Source organism: Fukomys damarensis, unplaced genomic scaffold (genome assembly GCF_012274545.1).
Source record: "Fukomys damarensis isolate Sample0158 unplaced genomic scaffold, DMR_v1.0_HiC HiC_scaffold_37, whole genome shotgun sequence".
Taxonomy (NCBI): Eukaryota; Metazoa; Chordata; class Mammalia; order Rodentia; family Bathyergidae; genus Fukomys; species Fukomys damarensis.
The window spans coordinates 40,415,317-40,435,689 of NW_022900949.1; the positions used below are offsets into that span (position 1 = coordinate 40,415,317).

Here is a 20,373-nt window from a genome sequence, read left to right on the forward strand (position 1 = left end):
CTGCCTCAGCCTCCCAAGTGCTGGGATTGCAGGCATGCACCACCACGTCAGGTGAAATGAGAGCTGATTGAAAGAGACAGAGAGAAAATCTTGGCAATGAAGCCTATTGCCTCATTCCCAGATACTGACCTCTCAAACAGAAGGTCCTCCCTTTATTGTTTACTGACGACTGGGTTTTGATTCTTTCTTAAGGCATTCGCCCTGAAACCCGAGGGAATTTAAGACCCCATTTTCAGGAAGAGTGCACTAAGTCCATTATGAAAATGAGCAGCTCTGAAAAGCCTTGAGTAAACTGCTGAAATGCAACTACCCCTCAGGAAAGGTGAGGTCGACAACCTAGTATATAGGGTCAGAAGGGACCCCTGAGGAGTGTTAAAAGATTTGAGCCCTATTTGAGCGTAGAAAAAGCACCCTTTGTGTTTGTGTGAGCAGCAACCACTTCTCAAGCTTTTTGGTTTGAGGCTGACAGTCTGGTTTTAACATCTGCCCTTGTGCAGGCAACTGTCCCTCCAAATTCAGGTTGCCCTGCCTACCCAATTCCTCTATCAGCCCACAAGACCAAAATCCTAGCAGCAAGACCCATAGCGTCGACGTTGGTGGAGACGGGCCCCCTACCCTGTGAAATAGGACCGCCGCCCAAGATTCAGCACTGACTGCTGTGAGCGTCCACTCCTTCCCTGGAGTGACTCTGCTGCTTCCTGCAATACCTGAAATAAAAGTACTTCGCTTTGCACTCTAACAACAGGCCCGGGGAGGGTGAATCTGGTGATTCCCAGATCCCAGACCCACCAGACCTAACACCGGGAGAGAGCATTTGAGCGCCACCCATACAAGTAAAGATTTGTTTTTCTTGGCTCGGGGCGGGCCATGCTGCCGGAGCCAATCTGTGATGAAAGGGCGGGCTTTATGAATTATCCAATCAAGTGGGCTGAAGTGGGCGGACACTTCCTGTGTCATGGCGCCGCGGAGCGAGCGAGAGTTTGTTGCCGAGAGCTCCTGAATAGGCTGTGCGGTCTTCTGGGACATCCACTGGCTGAGGGCTGCATGGGAATGACCCAGGGAGACCCTCAAGCCACGCAATGGTGACGTTATGGAACGGGGTTTGGGAATGGGATGGAATCGTGAGGTCTGGATATAGTGACTAGAATCAGCTATGGCAGAATACACCTCCTTGCTTTAGCCCCTGAGTTCCCCTGTTCTTTGGTGCTTCATAATTCTTTGTCATTTTGCCCTTTGCTGGGGTATGGCCAGTTCTGATTCCCAGCACCTTGTGCCCACGGGGACACTGCCAACCTAGAATGTGGACTTCCACCGCCCCAGCTGCAGCTCCCTCTGCTAATCTGGGAAGAGCAGAGAGTTTTGGGAAGACCCTGCTTCGGAAGGTGTGAGTTGGAGCTGAGTGCAGTTGTGCTGAACTAGATCCCTGGTCTCATTCCTCCCATCAGCTGACCTGGTAGATCTGAAGTTTATAAATACCTGCGATGTAAGTCTCATACCACAGCTCATTTTCTCAGACCTCGGCCTCTTTATATTTAGTAGTTCATAAGTTTCCCATGTGACCCCACATTGCCAGGCTTATGATAGGTTTTTGAAAGGGCCATGGGCATCCAAAAAAAGTTTTAACGTTGCTGATGATGTGACTCAGTGGTGGAGTACTTGCCAAGCATGCAGTGAATGTCTCTTGGATTGCATAACAATACAAAAAATAAAATAACAACCTTAATTATTTGGGTTACATCAGTGACATCTGAAATGTAGTACAGGTGGTGAGGACAAGGACAGAGTGTGCAAGTAGACACAGTGTACTTTGTTAGGTAGAATCACTCTGATTGTATTTGTCATGCATAGTAAGATGTGGCAGCTCCCTGAATACCTTATCATTCATAAGCTTATATGTTTACCTAGTAAGTCGGGGCGGGGGGGGTAGCCATTGGTGATTGCGCGTGTCCTAGCACATATTGGTGTCAGCTTTTTTTGTTGCAGTCATGACATAGAGTCTAGGCAAGATTTATACCATTTTGTTGGTGGAGGTCAAAGATGTTGATGCGTTTCATATAAAATATAGGACAGCTCTCCACCCCCACCCCCATACCAGGCATTGAACTCAGGACCTTGCACCTGCAAGGCAGGCAGCAAAAACTGCTGAGCTAAATCCCCGGCCCAGGACAGCTTTTAATAGAAGGAAATATTGGCCCCAAATATCACTAGTGCTGTGCTTGACAGCCCAGTTTAAGGTTCATATTTTTTTCCACTCTTGTGCTCCTCCTCGTCACTACTGGATTACACCCTATAGCTTCATGTACATTTTTTATGATGGTTGTAAACTGCAGAGACTATCAGTCGGTTTACAGCAAATGTATTTCTTTGTAGTACTCATACCCTTAGTGTGTCTACACATTGTCTTGAGTTACAGGCTTAAGTGACCATATCCATATAGCATGTTCCAAAAAATGAGAAAGGATAGCTCTTTTTTGAAAAACGTAACAGGGTCTTTTGGTTTTCAGAAGGAATCCTAATAGATATATTATAGTTTTTTATTGGTAAATAAATATAGTTTTATTGAGCATATATTTAAAGAATTCATAGCATGTTGCATCATCAAATCTAAGTTTGTAAATTATTCTGATATTCAGATCATCTCCAATTTTATTTGTATGAATGATTTTTCTCTTTAGAGATGCGGCACACTTTTAAGGATTTTTTTATATAGTTCACAATAATTTTTAGAGTTGGTTGTACAGTTGTTTAGTGTGAGATCATCTCTATGCATCATTAACTTCCTTGCTTTACAGTGATATGGGAGGAGGCATTTTCTTCAATAAAACTACAGTGCAGACTGAGTGAGGAAGCAGATTGGGACATCTAGCTGGCTGAAGACAGATTTTAGAAATGCTGTGGGGATTTTTGTGTTGGTGTTGGTGTTGGTGTTGGTGTTTGTACCACGGATCAAACTGGGGACCTTGTGATTACGAGGCAGGCAGCACCACTGAGCTAAATCCCCAGCCTTAGAAATACTCTTTTGGCGAAAATTTTAAACAGCTTCTATCTTCTAATTAAATTGATTTTTGAAAATGCGGTTTCTTCTCTAAAATGTTCACTATTTAAAACATAGGGAATATTCTTGCATTTTTAATTCTATCAGTAACTTTTTGTTTCTATTTACATTTATAATAGGCAAAAAAACTGGTCCTTAAACAGACCTTTATATTTCTCTATAGTTTTTATGTTCAGTGACCTTGAGATCAAAATGTTTAAGAGCTATTTATTTATAATTTGTGTTCTGATTGCATTTCATGTAGCTTCATTGTATTGATACAGGCTTTTTTTTTTTCCTTCCGGTACTGGGAATTGAACTCAGGTCCTTGCTGTTATGAGGCAGGCATGGCCCTGTATTGATACAGTTTTTGTTTGTTTGTTTTTCCAGTACCAGGGATCAAACTCAGGATCTTGCACTTGCTAGTCAGGCACAGTGCCACTGAGCTAAATCCCAGGCCTTTGATATAGTTTTAATGAGTATTAAAACTGTGAGAGAGGAAACCCACCCTGTTCCCATGACCTCAGTCTCTGTTCACGGACCATAGCTCATTTAACCTTCTGAGCCCTGGGGCTTGGCTGGTCTCAGCTTCATAGTCTAGCTCTTTCAGCCAGACTCGGGTTTTCACTACCTCATTCTGCCCCTCCTGGATTTAGACAGTTTGGTTTGTCTGTTTCCTCTCCTGTCCACCCCTCAGTCAGTGCGTTGTGCACCCCCCACCTCTCCCTCTCAGTTTAGACAGCCTCAGCCTAGGCCCTCAAGAGCCCAGGACTTCTCAGCTTTCAGAGTCCTGATGGCCCTGTTGACCCCAAACACTCCCACTCACCCCAGACTGCCCACCCCCAAACTGTCTCAAAGTTTTCCAACAGGCCTAGGCTTTTCTGGTCACCCTGGTATCTCAGCAAATACCACAGCCATGCTTGTTGAGAAATATCGAACCTTGTCTCTGGTTATCCTCTTTGTTTGTTGGCTTTTCCACAGGCAGCTCCAGTCAGTTCCCACCCTTCAGTATCTGCTGATGAATCTGTTCACATTGCAGAGGAATCTGCTCATCAGGTTACTGCCTGGAGTGAGTGCAGTCTACACACATCTGTGTACTTCTTGTCTGCTTTTGCCTCCTCTAACATCTTACTGAGTGCCATCATCATTGGTGGTCAGTCTGTTGTGCCTCCCCTTCTGTACTACTTGTTTGTTCTTGTTCTCGAGATGTTCTTGTTCTTCACCTTTTGTTACACTCAATTTTTGCTCACAATTATAGACTATGCCCACTGTTTCTCTTATTTTTCTGATGGTGTTTCAATGTGCATAATAGCCTAGCCCCTGTTGACATTGTCTACCTTGTGAATTAATCCTGGGTTGTGTTCAGTTATGACAATTATGGTGATGGTAATATTTTTTCTAACTTGCCTTGTATGAGTCTAAAATAATCCAAGATTTTCTCTGCCTTGTTTTCCCTCCTGAGAGCGCTCTGTACAGAGAAGAAATCCTACTCAACATGGATGTGGTCTCATAAGCTATTTAGCCTTGATTTTCTTTCTTCTCCTGTGCCTTCATTGTGTGTGTCATGTTCAGGGTCCCCTCTGGTGAGGCATAGCAGATTGCCTTCTCCATGGTGTAAGCTACCTCACTGTGTGTAGCACTCTGGCTATTCCTTTGTCAGTATTTTCAGCCCAAATTCCAAAATATCTTACAGGAAATCCTCTGCAGTCTGACATACAAGGTCAACGATCCTGTTGATTTTATCCTTAGGGACAAGGACAAGAAGGACAACAAGAAGAAGGCCTTTCCCCATTAAAGTCTCAACTAGAAGTTTTGAGGCTGGGAATGTTGTAAATAGAAGCACATTGGCCTCTGTGTTTCTACCTTTTCTTCCATCCATCCACCCTCTTCCCTTTCCCCTTTCCCTTCCTACTATACTCAATGTTTTCTTTCTTTCTTTTTTTGTTAGTCCTTTTCCTCTCTTTCTGTCCCTTCCCTTTTCTGTTCTTTTCCCACCTTTTATTCCTCCTTGCTTCCACTTAATGCTGTCATACACCTTCTTTTTTCATTTTCCTCTCACAGTTATCTTCCTCTTTTCTGGCTTTCTCCATTTATTATTAGTTGCATTGCAAACAGCTCTCCGAATTCTTTGAACATTTATTGTCAACTAGGAATTGTTTCTTGTGCCAGTTTTACAAAAATATAATTTACTTAACATTTGATTCATTAACTTAAAATTATATACAGTCAACACCCTAGAATATTTTCTTTAGTTTCTAGAGAAAGCGTGTCTCCTTATTTCTCCTGTTTTTCCCGAGCCTTATAAACTGCTAATGTACTGTATATTTTGTAAATTTTCATATTCTGGCCATTTTGGATAACTCAAAACTCTTTGTTTTTACACTTTTCATGACATGTCTAAGATTAATTTATATTTTACCATTTATCAGAAAATTATTTCTTTTTGTGAATGAATAATATATGGAAAGCTTACACTTTTAGTTGTTCATCAATTAATGGACATTTCAGTTATGTCTGCCTTTTGGTTTGATGAGTACTAAGTTGTAAACGTTAAAGTGTATCCCAACCTGTTAAATGTGCCAAGTTAATGTCTCATGTCACCAAAGAATGGAGCCAAGGATGGGAAAGGCAATTTAGGAAGAATTTTATTAAAGAGATGAGCTCCTGACAGCAGGAGGGGGCCTGAAAGTGGGTTGTTGCTAAGGTGCTGTGTCTAGGGGTTATTTTTAATACAGTAAAGTCATGTTGCGGATTACCCCGGTCAACCTAAAATCAACCTATGGAGTTATGAGTGCAATTTCTTAACTAATATTGATCTAATAGAAAAGCAAGGCACATAACAAAGATACACACACTGGCATCATTAACTTTAGTTTATCTGTAACTGTTAGCATAAAGAAGAGCAAAGCATTCCTGGAAGAGTTAGCAGTGAGTGTCAGAGTGTTCTGGTCATCCATATCATTGGGGCTTATTGGACCAGATGGTTTTAGTTACAGTCCAACTTGGAGCTGTTGTTATCTCTTATGAGGCTTAAGGGGGCCTAGCCAAGTTGTCTTCATCTTGGGGCCTGGTTTCTATTACCTTACCCCTCAATCACAGACCTAGTTCACATCCACTCTATCCCAGGCTGGGTCCCTTTTTAACTGCCTGACAGTCTCTACTTAGCTTCACTATCTGCAATATAAACATTCATGTACAAATCTGGTATGGGCTTAGGTCTTCATAATTTTTCTGTATATATCTAAGATACAGTTTGATGAGTTATATCGAAACAATAAAGACTGTGTGTGATTTGTTCCGCTCAAAATTCATGACAAAAATCTAATTCCCAGTATGTACATTATCTGAGAAAATATGAGCAGTTGGGATGCTTGGGGAGCAATTAGAAATAGATAAGGTTTTGGGGGGTTTGTTTGTTTGTTACGGGGGAATCAAACTCAGGTCCTTGCGTTTGTGAGGCAAGCGGTAGAACCACTGTGCTAAATCTCCTACCCAATGAGATTTTTTTTTTTAATGTCCCTATTACTGAATATTGGAATTAGAACAGAGAGCATCACATACCTGCATTTTTAGACTCTTTCCATGTGATACGCTGTGTGACCTCAGGTCTCTATCAACAAGAAGGGCATTAACAGATGTAAATTTTCTTCCTTTGCCCAAAAATGAGTCAAAGTAAACCTCTTTCTTCATTATTTCCTAAGCATGAAATATTTTGTTTAGAAACAAATGAGTTGAGAAAGTACCTGTATATTTGATAATTGAAGAAATTGTCAGAGTATCATGCTGCATGACTGCCCATCTTGTATTTTCAGTAACTGAGTTTTTTTCACATCCTCACTAACAGTCATTTCTGTGGGGCTTTCTCACTGTGGTCTACTTAGTGGACTCTTACTGTGGTGTAATAAAACACTTGCCTCACTCATGACTAGTGCCAAGCATGGATTTAATAACTATACATACTTGAAGTATTTCATCCTATGGAAGATTGGAGTTTTTATTCTATTTTTAAGATGAAGAAACTGGCATAAGATGTTACATTGGTTGACTGTGTTTTATTTCCTTTTTTAATTAGAAAAGTGTACACAAATGTGCCATTAAAATTGCATTTGTGCTGATCTGATTTTTGTGCCAGTATTCGCTGCAAATATACTTATGATTGTTACCTTTTCCTCTTGAGTTGTTCCCTTAACCAAATATGTAGTGACCTTTATCTCTGATCAATCTTAGCTGGGAATCCACTCTGTAATTAGAATAGCTATTCCTGCTTGTCTCCGTGCTCCTGCTACACGAAGTATTATTTTCCATCCTTTACCTTCAGTCTAAGAATGTCTTTTTGAGTAAATATATTAATTGTTTGCAGCATGTTGTTGGATCTTACTTCTTAACCCATTCTACCAGTCTGTTTCTTTTGATTGGTGAATTGAGACCATTTGCAATGATGGGTATAACTGATAGGTATTGACAGACTGTTGCCAGTATATTATTTTCCTGTTGTTGGTTCTCTTTCTTTCCCTTCAGTTAAGTTGCTCATCTTGCTGGTGGATTTAATCTCTTAGGATTTTTGGAATTATTATCTTCATTGTCTTTTTCTAGGATATCCTTGAGAGCTTTTTGGGGTGCCTTTGTTTGGTCCTGATTGACTATTTCAGGCTCTGAGACCCCTGATTTGGCTACTGACCCTCTCCATTGCCTACATGCAAATTCTTGGGTAATGTCGTTAGCCTTTCTTTGTCTTGCCAAGGTGCTATTTCTAAAATGTATGATGGTCTTACCTACAAGACCAAGTTAGCAATTAGTACAATGATTCAACAGGCTAGATCAAGTCAATATCCTGGGAGGAAGCATAGGCTGAGAAGGGTTTTCTTTAGAGTGTGTCTTTTGGGATCCACTCAAGCAGGTAGTGTATTGCTTTTCTTCTCCCTCTGCCTCATTGAGCAGAAAATATAGCAGCCTTTTATCAGGGAATCTGTGGTCTGGTACACTGGCCAGAGAGTCGAATCTTCTTTTGTCAAGACACTTAAGTCAAAAGCTCCCAGTGCATTGCTGAGAGACTCCAAAGCTGTCTCATCCTGACTTGTGTAAGCTCTTCTAAATTTGGCTGAAGAGACCTGAGAGATCCTCAGTTCTTGAAAGGCAATTGTGCAGAGCCAGATGACCCAAGACAGGGTGGGGCTTGTGGTGGAAGCATAAGTTCTTATGGGAAGTGGACTGAACTAGGTTTGGCAGAATCTGGGCCTTTCTGTGTCAGTTGAGAATTCTTCCTTCCCACATGTAGACTGTCAGTGGTACACACCTCTGGGTAGAGCTGAGACTTCTGCCATGACCTAAGCATCCTGCCCTGTATCAGTGGGGCGACATTACTGTGGCCAGAGCCCTGCCTTTCCCAACTAAGTGATACCAGCCCCACTTTTCTCCATCCTGTTCAGTGAGCAGGAGGCTTGATGTGAGGCTCTGGACTACTGCATGAGGTTTCTGTGTGGGTGAGACTGGGCTGTGTTTTGTGCCTTGTTTTTTTCTCCCTAACGAACTTCCAGTTATGGTTTATATCTAAGATGTCACCCAAATGTCTCTTAAGTGTTCAAATTGATTGGTTTGGGTGGGCACTGTCCTCATCAGTGGATTCAGGCATTGATGAGTTCAGTGTGTGACTGTGTTAGGAGGTGGGGCCCTGTTGGAGATGGGTTAGTAGGATCAAAGCCTGGAAGAGTGCATTCTTGTCTGCTGCTCCTCCCACCTCTCTCTCCTGTCTGCCTGCTAGATTGAATCCCTTTTCCTCCACCTTGACACTTACCCAGTTTCTACCTTGGAACCAACAGAACATGGTCTAAAACTGAGCCAACATAAAACCCTCTTCATTTAAATTGTTGGTATCAAAGTGCCTACTTTTGGTAAGTTTATTAAAAGTTAACATACAGGATCTCAGACGGAGACAAGTTGTATCCTCCACTTTGAGCTTCATTGTGATGATAGTAAATTCCAAAATTTCCAAACACTTCCCTTAATTCCAAAGTCATTATAGAGTGCTGACAAATGACATAAAAATTGTGGAAGAAATGTTTAACATTACCTGTGATGAATCTCAGTGTTAGGACACTGGCCAAATGCTTAAACACCTGTGTGATATTCAAAGCAATGCAATAAACAAACGAACTAATAAATCAGCAAGCTCATTTTGTTTATAATGCCACAAATATCAGATTAGGAGTTACCAATTTAAACAAGGGAAGATTAAAGCAATGTTGGAAAGGACAACTTCCAGAAGCGACTGCCCTTTAAACCCACACTTTCCATCTTCTTGACCTTTACATGTACATAAAATGTAGGTATGAGTGAAGAGAGAGAAAAGCACCATCACTCACATAGAGAATATTTCCTGCAGTTTTTAGAAGACTGTGTACTATGTATTTACTTGATAAAATATTATGCAATCTGAAATAATTCTTGAGATATGATGTTGTTGATTTTAACTAATCCATTCTGTATTTTTCTGCTTTCTTTATCAATTATGGAGGGAGGTTTTTTTTTAATTGCGTTTATTGTTACATTTTAGGGATACAGTACAGTTACATTCATTGTTGGGATCTTGTACCTCTACATGACAGGTCTCATTTTTTCCCCTTGTTGGAGGGAGGTTTTTTTTAACTCTTCAGTATAGTTGTAAATCAGTGATTTTTTTCCTTCACATAATCTTGCCTCATGTGGTTTGATGCTCTGTTTAGTGAGATATATATTAAGGACTGTAAGTTTGTTTTAGAAAACTGCTTTTTACCTTACTATTTGATCACTATAATCTTTAATTTGCGGTACAAATTTAATTATGTCAAGTTAATATAGCTTCATCAAGTATTGTTGAATCAATACTAAACTAGTGTTTTCTATAGCTTTCATTATACAGTGGACCCTCGAGTTATGACTGGTCTGACACAGGAACAACTTGGGTTATGACCAGAATTTTGGTTTTAAGTTATAACCCAAATGCTAGCCACTTGTGCTTCCAGATAGTCTCATATACACATTTAACCCTTAAAGAGTTCTGGAAAGAGCATTACAACATCCTTTCTTGTATGGACTTAGTTGAGAAATCCTGGCTCAATGTCTAAGGACACTGAAATACAAATCATAATAGTAATTTACTGTTTAAATATTTTATTATAAATTTTACTCTAAAAATTTTTGATGAGATATACTAACAATGTAAATATCCTGGGAATATTCATAAAGTTTCATAATTGGGACTTGAGCAGTTCATGAGAGTATCCAGGTGATACCCTACCTGACTCAACCCTTTGTTGCTTTATAGAAAACCACTCTTCCACTTTGGCTACTTTTCCTACATTTACCCTGTGTAATTTCAGTGAACAGTATTCTTTTGTTTTCCTTTTTAGAGTTATCATAAATTGGTATTAGAGAAATTAACAGTTTGGGTGAGTTTCTTTTTCCTTTTTTTCCCCCCCTTTTTTGGTCTCACTATTTATTGTTCACAAGTGCTAATATGTGAATCACAGGCAAAGTGCTTTCTCATCCATTCCATTGGCCATATGGTTGAGGAGTTTCAAGTTTACTTTATTTTGACATGCAAAGAATCATATCTATCTCCAGGAACAATAACATAATGAATTCTCTCAACACCAGAGTGAATTTACTGCTTTGTAGATTTTGGTAAACTCCAAAGTAAAGAGAATTAAGTACAGGGTATATGGATTTATCCTCCGTTCTTGCATAAGCCTACTTATTAATTGTGTTCCTTCACACTTTTTGGCAGTTGTCTTAAACATGATCTTGAACCTTATTTTATATTTGATGTTTTCTCTTGAGGTAATAACATCTTCAGATGAATAGCTCTATTGTGAATCAGTATTCTTGTACATGGGGACCCATTGACAACTGTCTTTTTCCTAAGATCCATTTGCCATTTTCTCTACTAATAGCACAGGGTCCTGAAAGATGAAATTTTAATGTCTTTCATATATATTATGCAAGGTATCCCTTTCTTATAAGGTATTGAATGTTGTTAGATTTGAGGGGGGGTACTGAGGATCGAACTCAGTACCTTGTGCTTGTGAGGCAGACAGTGGAACCACTGAGCTAAATCCCCAGCCCTATTAGATTTTTATTATACTGTATGGCAGTAATTTTTTTTAACAAATCAAAGGTGTGATTTATAAGTAACATGATTGTTTTTGAAATTTTCCTTTTCTGTGGATTGTTTAAAGTAGGAGCTCACTGTGTAATTCAGACTGGCCTTGAACTCAAGGCAGTTGTCTGCATCATCTTATCAAGTACTAGGATTGCAAGCATACAACACCATACCTGGCTGGAGTTTTTCTGCTATTCATAGTGCCCATTGGTTTTCAGTTCTTGGAGGTGTGTTAATCATATTCTTTCCGTCATTACTCCCACTTATACTCCTCTAGAATTTCTTACACCTGTGACCATTTGGTGTCACTGAGTTGTAAGATAGTATGCCATTCTTTTCCTATTTTAATTGTCTTCAGTCTTGCACCAATAAAGCAATTTTCACTTAGGATTTGTAATTATATTTCATAAATCTTATGTAATCGTCAATTAAATTATTTTTTCTGAAACCAGATTCAAGTTTCAAAATGCTGCTTAAGTGCAGTCAGAGAAAGAAGGACTCTACTCCATAAATAATAAGATTTGAAAAGAGATTGTCTATCATCTATCAAAATCGTTCATTAGATATTCATCTGTCCCAGTGTTTTCCAGATTGTGATCGTGCAGCCTCCTTCATGAACTCTGTTTGACAGTCTGTGCACAAATATATGGGGTAACCCAGCAGGAGAACCACTACCCTATCATAGTGCAGCATTAATAATGAGTTGCAATCTCGCGTCAGAATTCCTCTGTGAAAAAAATGTGCATACATGGAGTTAATAATTGAAGAAGTCAGCCTCTCTTCAATTTATGAGAGGGATTGACCTGTTTCAGGCTTTTTCAACTTTCCCTTGGAAATATATGTATTATGATTTAGGAGGCAGTGACCTTTGCGGATGTGGCTGTGAACTTCACCAAGGAAGAGTGGGCTTTGCTGAACCCATCCCAAAAGAAGCTCTACAGAGATGTGATGGGGGAAACGTTTATGAACATGGCCACTGTAGGTAAGGATGATATCATTTTCTTAGACAATCAGAGAACATTGCTTCTTACTCTTGGTGCAGTTTAATCAGAATGTAAAAACTACCTGGTTGGATTATACCATGAATCTAACTGGAATCTGTTAATTTTTATGTAATAATATACTAACTTCTTATATTTGCATATTTACATTTCAGGAAAAACCTGGGATAGCCAGCAAATTGGAGAGGAGTACAAAAATTGCTGGAGAAATCTAAGGTAATTTACACTCACCAGTAAAATACTTCAAGAATCAGAGTGTGAGCAGAAATATTAAAACCAAGGAAAATGTAAAAATAATGTAATGTTGAAATGTATTTAATCCTACATTCCCTAAAAATGTATACAGTTTGCGTTTGTGTTGCCTGACAGTCAAATACATAAATATTCCAATATAGGAAACTGATGTAGTACAGATTTTATGCAACAAGTGACACTATCTGATATATCAGTATACAAAAATGTTCTCCCATGATCAACATCAAGAAAACGTAATAAATTGCATCTAGGCATTGGGTATAGATATATTTGAAAAGAATAAATTTTGTGTTTTGACAGGACCCATCTTAAGGGTATCTAATTTTGTATACATGAATATGAGACATTCTGTATCTGGAAAATTGTTAACCTGGAAGCTGTATGCAACATGCAAATGAATGGTAGTGTTGTAATAATAGGTGTTTTCAAACCATCCTTAGAGAATTGAATCTGTGGGTGCTTTATAATTCTTGAAGGCACCTTCCTACACTGGTGGGAGTGTAAAGTAAAACTACTATGAAAAAAAATACACAGATGCCTCAAAAAATGAAAATGTAAATTCCTTTTAATCCAGATATACATTTTTGGTTTTTTGGTTTTTTTTGAGACAGGGTCTCTATGTAGTTGAGACTGACCTGGAACTCACTATGTAGCCCAGGCTGGTCTTGAACTCACAGCAATACTCCTGCCTCAGCCTCCCGAGTGCTACTCCAGATACACTTTTTTGGGTTATAGTCCCAAAAGAGTTCAAGTCATCGTATTATAGTCAAATATGCTCAGAGCAGCTCAGTTCCAAATAGCTAAGCTCTGGAAACAGCCTAGATGTCTGTCATTTGATGCATGGATAGATAAAGAACATTTTGGACAGGCTCAGCATGGGGTGCCTTCTTGTAATCCCAGCACCTTGGGAAGCTGAGTTAGCAGAATAACAAGTTGAAGTTCAGCATGAGCAAATTAATGGTCAGTGAAAAACTGTATCAAAATAAAAAATTAAATAAGCTGAAGAGGGCCGGGGATTTAGCTCAGTGGTTCCAGTGCCGGCCTTGCAAGCACAAGGATCCGAGTTTGATCCCGAGTACCAAAAAACTAACTAAATAAATAAGCTGAAGATATAATGCAGTGCTAAGTTTCTGAGTTTAATCCTCACTGACACAGAAAAACAAACCAATGAAAGTGTGCTCTATTTATTTATTCAGCCATAAAGAAAAATGATGTTATTTGCAAAAAAAAAAAAAAAAAAGGTATATCTCCATCCAGTAATAATCAGTAAAATAAATTAGTTGAGGAAAGTGAAATACCAGGTGGTTTCTCTTTAATAAAAAAATCAAAAGTATAAGTTATGTAGTAAAATATAGGAGAGTATCAGAAAACATGCAGTCGGTCTCCTTGGAGATGGGAAGAGAATGAGGGTTAGGAGAGAAGAGATGAATCATGGGGAAGGTGTCAGAGCTGATACACGTGTGGTATGTACGTGGACCAGTTCCCCACAGTGAAAGCAAACGTACTGCAAACGTGTGTCAGCTTTAAAATTCCCAGATGAATACCACTGCTTTCCTAATAGCTGTTTTTAAGACATACTCCAGGGCAATCAGTCAGTTCAGTCAAAATTTCCTAGGAGGCATTAAATGTGGGAAGTTTTCCCAGTAAATTATTACTAAGGAAACCCTTTTTATTTTGATTGATATTTTTAATTTTTTTTTACAGAAATGAAGAGGTAGAGAAATGCTATGAATATAAAGTTTTTAATCAATCTGAAATGTTCCTCTTGGCTCCATATGTTAATGTGAACATGAAAAAAGCTGGTTTAAAACCAGCTGAAATCATTGCTTATAGAAAGCCCCTGATTGATAATATATCTCTAGATGCACCTATCAGATTTCACATTGGACTGAAGCCAAAGGAATATTCAGGATTTAAAGAGAAGCACTATAAATGTAATGAAGATAGAAGAACCAGCAGTGGTTTCCAGCCCTTTAAGAAGCTTGCAAGGATAGAGGCTGGAAAGAAACCCTGTGAATACAAGCAACGTGGGAAAGCTGACTGTGATCCCAGAGAAAGAACTCACCCTGGAGAGAAGACCTTTGTATGTAAGCAAACTGTGAAAGCCCCCAGCACACTCAGTGATGTTCAAATCTGTCACACTGCAGGGAATGCATATGTATGCCAACAAACTGGGAAATCTTTAATTTCTTCCTGTTATATTGAAATACAAGAAAGAAGGCATGCTGGAGAGAAGCCCTATATATCTAAGGAATGTGGGAGTGCCAAATTAGCTCCTAGTAATTCCTTTCACAAACATAGAAGTACTCACATTGGGAAGAAACCCTACAAATGTAAACAATGTGGGAAAGCTTTCAGGAGTCATAGTAACTGTCACAGACATGAAAAAACTCACACTGGGGAGAAATCCTATGTATGTAAGCACTGTGGGAAAGCTTTCAGCACACACTGGTACTGTCAAATACATGAGAGAAGTCACACTGGGAATACACCCTATATATGTAAGCACTGTGGGAAAGCATTCACTACACACAGTAATTGTCAAGTACATGAGAGGAGCCATACTGGGGAAAAACCGTATGTTTGTAAGCAATGTGGGAAAGCATTCAGTATGCAGAAGTATTATCAAATACATAAAAGAAGGCACACTGGTGAGAAACCTTATGTGTGTGAGCAATGTGGAAAGAAGTTTTTTTCTAACATTTCACTTTATAGACATAAAAAAATTCATACTCGGGAGAAATCTTATGTATGTAATCAATGTGGAGAAGCATTCAGTACACACAGGCATTGTCAAATACATGAAAAAACTCACAACGGGGAGAAACTTTATGTATGCAAGCATTGTGGGAAAGCTTTCAGCAGTCAGTGTCACTGTCAACGACATGAAAGGATTCACACTGGGGAGAAACCCTATGTATGTAAGCATTGTGGGAAGGCATTTAATATACAAAACAACTGTCAGATCCATGAAAGAACTCACACTGGAGAGAAACCCTATGTATGTAAACATTGTGGGAAAGCTTTTAACACACAGAGTCAATGTAAAATACATGAACGAACTCACACTGGGGAGAAACCCTATGTATGTAAGCACTGTGGGAAAGCATTCAGTACATGCAGTTCTCATAAAACTCATGAAAGAACCCACACTGGGGAGAAACCCTATGTATGTAAGCAGTGTGGGAAATCTTTCAGCAGACAGAGTTACTGTCAGATACATGAACGAACTCACACTGGGGAGAAACCCTATGTATGTAAGCACTGTGGGAAAGCATTCAGAGCACAACGGTATTGTCAGCTACATGAACGAACTCACAGTGAGGACAAACCCTATGTATGTAAACAGTGTGGGAAAGCATTCAGTACATGTAGTTCTCAAAAGACACATGAAAGAACTCACACAGGGGAGAAACCCTATGTATGTCAACATTGTGGGAAAAATTTCAGAACACACAGTGATTGCCAGATACATGAGAGAACTCATAGCAGAGGGAAACTCCATGTATGTAAGCTATGTGGGAAAGCTTTCAGCACACTCAAGTATTGTCAAACACATGAAAGAAATCACACCGAGGAGAAACCCTATGAATGTCAACAGTGTGGGAAAGCTTTCAGGACACAGAGTTATTGTCAGATACATGAAACAACTCACACTGGGGAGAAGCCCTATATATGTAAGCAATGTGGGAAAGCATTTAGTACACACAAGTGTTGTCAAAGGCATGAAAGAAGTCACACTGTAGAGAAACCCTATATATGTGAGCAGTGTGGCAAAGCATTCAGTACACGTAGTCAGTATGAAATACATAAAAGAATTCACACTGGGGAAAAACCCTATGCATGCAAGCACTGTGGGAAAGCTTTCAGTACACACAAGTATTGTCAAAGACATGAAAGAACTCACACTGGAGAGAAACCCTTTGTATGTAATCACTGTGGGAAAGCTTTCAGTACACAGAGTCATTGTAAAATACATGAAAGAATTCACACTGGGGAGAAACCCTATGTATGTAAGCAGTGTGGGAAAGCATTCAGTACGTGCAGTTCTTATAAAATACATGAACGAACTCACACTGGGGAGAAACCCTATGTATGTAAGCACTGTGGGAAAGCATTCAGTACGTGCAGTTCTCATAAAACTCATGAAAGAACCCACACTGGGGAAAAACCCTATGTATGTAAGCACTGTGGGAAAGCATTCAGTAGACACAATTATTGTCAAATACATGAAAAGTCACACTGAGAAGAAACTAGGCAGTGTGGGAAAGCTTTCGGTATGTGGAAATACTGTCAAAAGTATGAAAGATACCTCATGGGAGGAAATTTATGTATATAAGCCTATTTTGAAAAATACTCATAAAAATTTCTGATGTAGTAGAGACCTAAAGAAATGACTTATATGAAAAGCTTGATGTTACCTTTTCTTAATAAATTTTCCAGAAAATGCACACCCAGATGGAAATACCCTAAAGTATAAACACTTTTTCGTTCAGTACATCTTTTAATTATGTATCTGTGGTATTCAACATGGGAATATATGTTTAATTGATGTATTTTTCTGTAAGCAATTTTCTTTGAGTCAAATACATAGGGTTTTAATTAAGCAAGATGAAATATCTTTGTCACATAAGTAGGGTTTGTATTCATGTAGTTTGCTTTTTTATTTGTTTTTATAATTGAAAGTTCTAGGCCACTAAAACATAAATTTTGTTTTCTGTCAGGATTTTTCTTCTAGCTTTATTTTAAATTCATGATGTGTATACTCCATCTTTTGTGTAACAATATTTTTAATTAGATGTTATATTTTATATTAAGATATATATATTTGCAGACTTGTGTAAATGTGTTTTTGACAAAGTCCAATTGTTTTCACACATGTAGATTAGCAAATGTTGTTTTTCATACGCTAAGATCCCTGCATCTATCCTAATGTAACTATATCAAGTACATATTTTCTCCTCTATTTTTCTTTCATATTGGATCCAACATTGACATTTACATAAAATTTTTTTCTTTGTATCAGAATTTTACCTTCCATCCTTACCTTGCCATGACTTTTAATTTAATAGCAGTTTTCCTACCACATGTACCAAAAAAATAAACCATTCTGCAGTGAGTTCCCAGTTCCACAGACCAGCAAAGACCATAACTTGTCTCCAGTAGGATATCGTGAATTATATATTGTATTTATTTATTTATTTTGGGTTTTGGTACTGGGGATCAAACTCAGGACCTTGTCCTTGCGAGGCAGGTGGCAGAACCACTGAGCTAAAACAAAACCCCGGCCCATGATATAATAAATCTGTCCAAAGATATAAGTGATCATATGATTTATCAACAACATTTTCAAAGGAATTTTTGTCAACAGCGGAGTTTTGAAGAGAATGATTGCTATTAAATGAATGTTGTGAGGGGGGTGTCTATTCTTATTTGGTAAACATTTTTAATGTAAGAAGCTAAAATAATGGCATGAAGGAAAACCTAACTCATAAGTGTCAGTTTAGCAAGAAGAAATCTATGACTCAGACTGTTCTGTTTTACCAATCTAAAGAAAACTTTATACAGTGCCCTTTTCCATTATCCATAAAGGCCACTGGTGTTTGAAGTATGTGAGAAATACCTTCAAACACATGGACTTGCCCAGGTGAGCATGTGGCAAATTTGATCTCCTTGACTTGTGTTTTGCCTTTCCTTTAAACATTGAAATATTTGTGAAATGTTTTGTACAGTGTTCTTCTTGAATACCGAAGCTGCTCAGTTTCTCATGGGTTTATATTGTTATCAATCTGTGGTAAACTGAGAACATAATGCAGCAGTGCATTAAATACCCATAATGGACTTAACATTGTATCTTGCTGTAGCCCTAAATATGTGTAGGCGCCTAAATTACCACTTGGGTAATGCTATCTAACATCTCTCTCTGAAATGTCTTCTGCAATCTGTGGAATATAATAACATGGCAGAGCAGGTTGCCGTTTTTCACCCTAGAACAGGTGACTATGCTGCAGCTCACTTCTGCTTTGCACCATCACTAGGAAGATGTAATGTATATTGCTATTGCTAATACAGCCAGTGTTGAAATAGTGAAAATTTTGGGCATTTTAGGCAAAGCACATTTACTTTCCCATTATTTTACCATGAAAAAAAGTCTTGCTGGTCCTGGCAATGCATGCTTGTAATTCCACCCAGTCAGGAGGCAGAGGTGGGAAGAAAATAATTTAGGCCAGGCTGGGCAACTTAAGTCCCGCCTCACCATAAATATAAAAGTTCTGGAGAAGTACTTCTAGGTTTATTCCCCAGTATCAAAATTATTTTAACGCAAAATGTTCCACATAACTGTTTTTCCTTTTCTCAGTTGATATGAGTTCAAGCCAGATGTGATCGTGATTCCTTTTAGTCCCAACATCAGAAGAGGCTGAGGCATAGCTTTGCAGCCACCCTGAGCAACTTAGCTAGATGCCTTAGTGAACTACATAATAGTTTCTTTCTATCTACATTATAAGCTTAAAGAAAAATTCAGGCTTAGAATATAAAGTAGGATGGGATAGAGAAAATATCACTATTCCAAGTCGAGATTTTGTTGCTCAGGAAATATTCTTTTCATGACACTTTGTACCCATATTCCTGCATCATAGACTAAAACATAAACAATGAAGCATGAATAAGCTGGGCATTATGTGTTCTGACTATAGAGATGTGAAAAAGTAGGTTTCTCAATGCTATTATGGGTGTTTGGGGTAGAAATTAAGGTGGGATGACAGTGAACGCATAGGATTATATCACATTAAGAAACATTTGCACAGACATGGAAGTAAGCCAGTGAAGGAAAAACCTACAGAATGGGGAAAAACTGCCATCTACTCCTCAGAGTAGTACCTAGAATATATTAAAAAACTAAAATTAGGCACCCCAAATAAAAGTCCTAATTGAAAACTGGGCAAATGAGGTGAGTACACACTCATTAGATGAACTACAAATGGCCAATAAATACCTGAAAAAAGTGTTCAGCACCTTTGGCAATCAGAGAAATGCTAATTGACAGTATTTTACTCCAGAAAAACAACTGTCATCAAGAATTTCTTAAGCCTTTCAGCCGGAACCGGCACCTTCCAGTAATTTGCCACAATGACAAGCACAAAGGGAAAGAGGTGGGGAAGCCGGTATACGTTCTCTAGGCCTTTTAGGAAACATGGGGCTGCTCCTTTGGCCACATTCACGCGAGTCTACAAAAAGGGTGCTATTGTAGACATCAAGGGAATGGGTGCTGTTGGGAAAAGAATCCCACACAAATGTTACCATGGCAAGGCTGGAAGAGTCTGCAGTGTTACCCGGCGTGCTGCTGGCGTTGTTGTAAACAAGCAAGTTAAGGGTGAGATTCTTGCCAAGAGGATTAATGTGCGTACTGAGCATACTAAACACCCAAAGAGTAGTGATAGCTTCCTGAAACGGGTCAAGGAAAATGATCAGAAAAAGAAGGACGCCAAAGAGAAAGGGACCTGGGTTCAGGTGAAGCGCCAGCCTGCCCCGCCCAGAGAAGCGCACTTCCTGAGAAACGACGGGAAGGAGGCTGAGTTGTCGGAACCTGTTCCCTATGAACTCACGGCATAAGCTGGGGGCGTAGCTCTGCCATGCAGCTCCCAGTTAGCGGCCGAGTGCCCTAAGCCCGACTTAAAAAATAAAAAATCATCCTGTGTTGTAAGGATGGTTTCCTAATTGAGCAGGTGTGTGGTGCCTTTACCTCAGAGAAACAGGATCTGGAGCAGATTCTCATTATACCCGGTTAATTGCGCCAGGTCTTTACTTTTCAGTGTTTTCTCGCTGAAAGATATGAGGTATTGCGCAGATGTGTACCCAAATGGCCACATATCTATGAAATATTTACATTGGCTTGAAAATCCTCTAAATCATGTTTGGGGCAAGACATATAAAAATATTTTACTTTT

At 39.1% G+C, this 20,373-nt stretch overlaps 2 protein-coding genes across 2 annotated transcripts; both read left to right on the forward strand.

The window, feature by feature from the left end:
• Positions 1–960: 960 nt before the first annotated feature.
• LOC104856295 (zinc finger protein 14) lies at positions 961–17,116 on the forward strand. The gene is made up of 4 exons (XM_010615652.3): positions 961–1,082; positions 12,027–12,153; positions 12,328–12,388; positions 14,132–17,116. The coding sequence occupies exons 1-4, from the start codon at positions 1,080–1,082 to the stop codon at positions 16,671–16,673; spliced, it is 2,733 nt and encodes a 910-aa protein (XP_010613954.1). The 5' UTR covers positions 961–1,079; the 3' UTR covers positions 16,674–17,116.
• A 2,396-nt stretch (positions 17,117–19,512) lies between these two features.
• On the forward strand, positions 19,513–20,148 carry LOC104856294 (60S ribosomal protein L21-like). The gene has a single exon (XM_033759537.1). The coding sequence runs from the start codon at positions 19,556–19,558 to the stop codon at positions 20,036–20,038; it is 483 nt and encodes a 160-aa protein (XP_033615428.1). The 5' UTR covers positions 19,513–19,555; the 3' UTR covers positions 20,039–20,148.
• Positions 20,149–20,373: the final 225 nt, after the last annotated feature.

Coding starts and splice junctions, on each gene's coding strand:
- LOC104856295 (XM_010615652.3), top strand. Junction 12,154..12,327: donor TATGAACATGGCCACTGTAG/GTAAGGATGATA, acceptor TTTACATTTCAG/GAAAAACCTGGGATAGCCAG. Junction 12,389..14,131: donor AATTGCTGGAGAAATCTAAG/GTAATTTACACT, acceptor TTTTTTTTACAG/AAATGAAGAGGTAGAGAAAT.
- LOC104856294 (XM_033759537.1), top strand. CDS start 19,556: ATGACAAGCACAAAGGGAAAGAGGTGGGGAAGCCGGTATACGTTCTCT.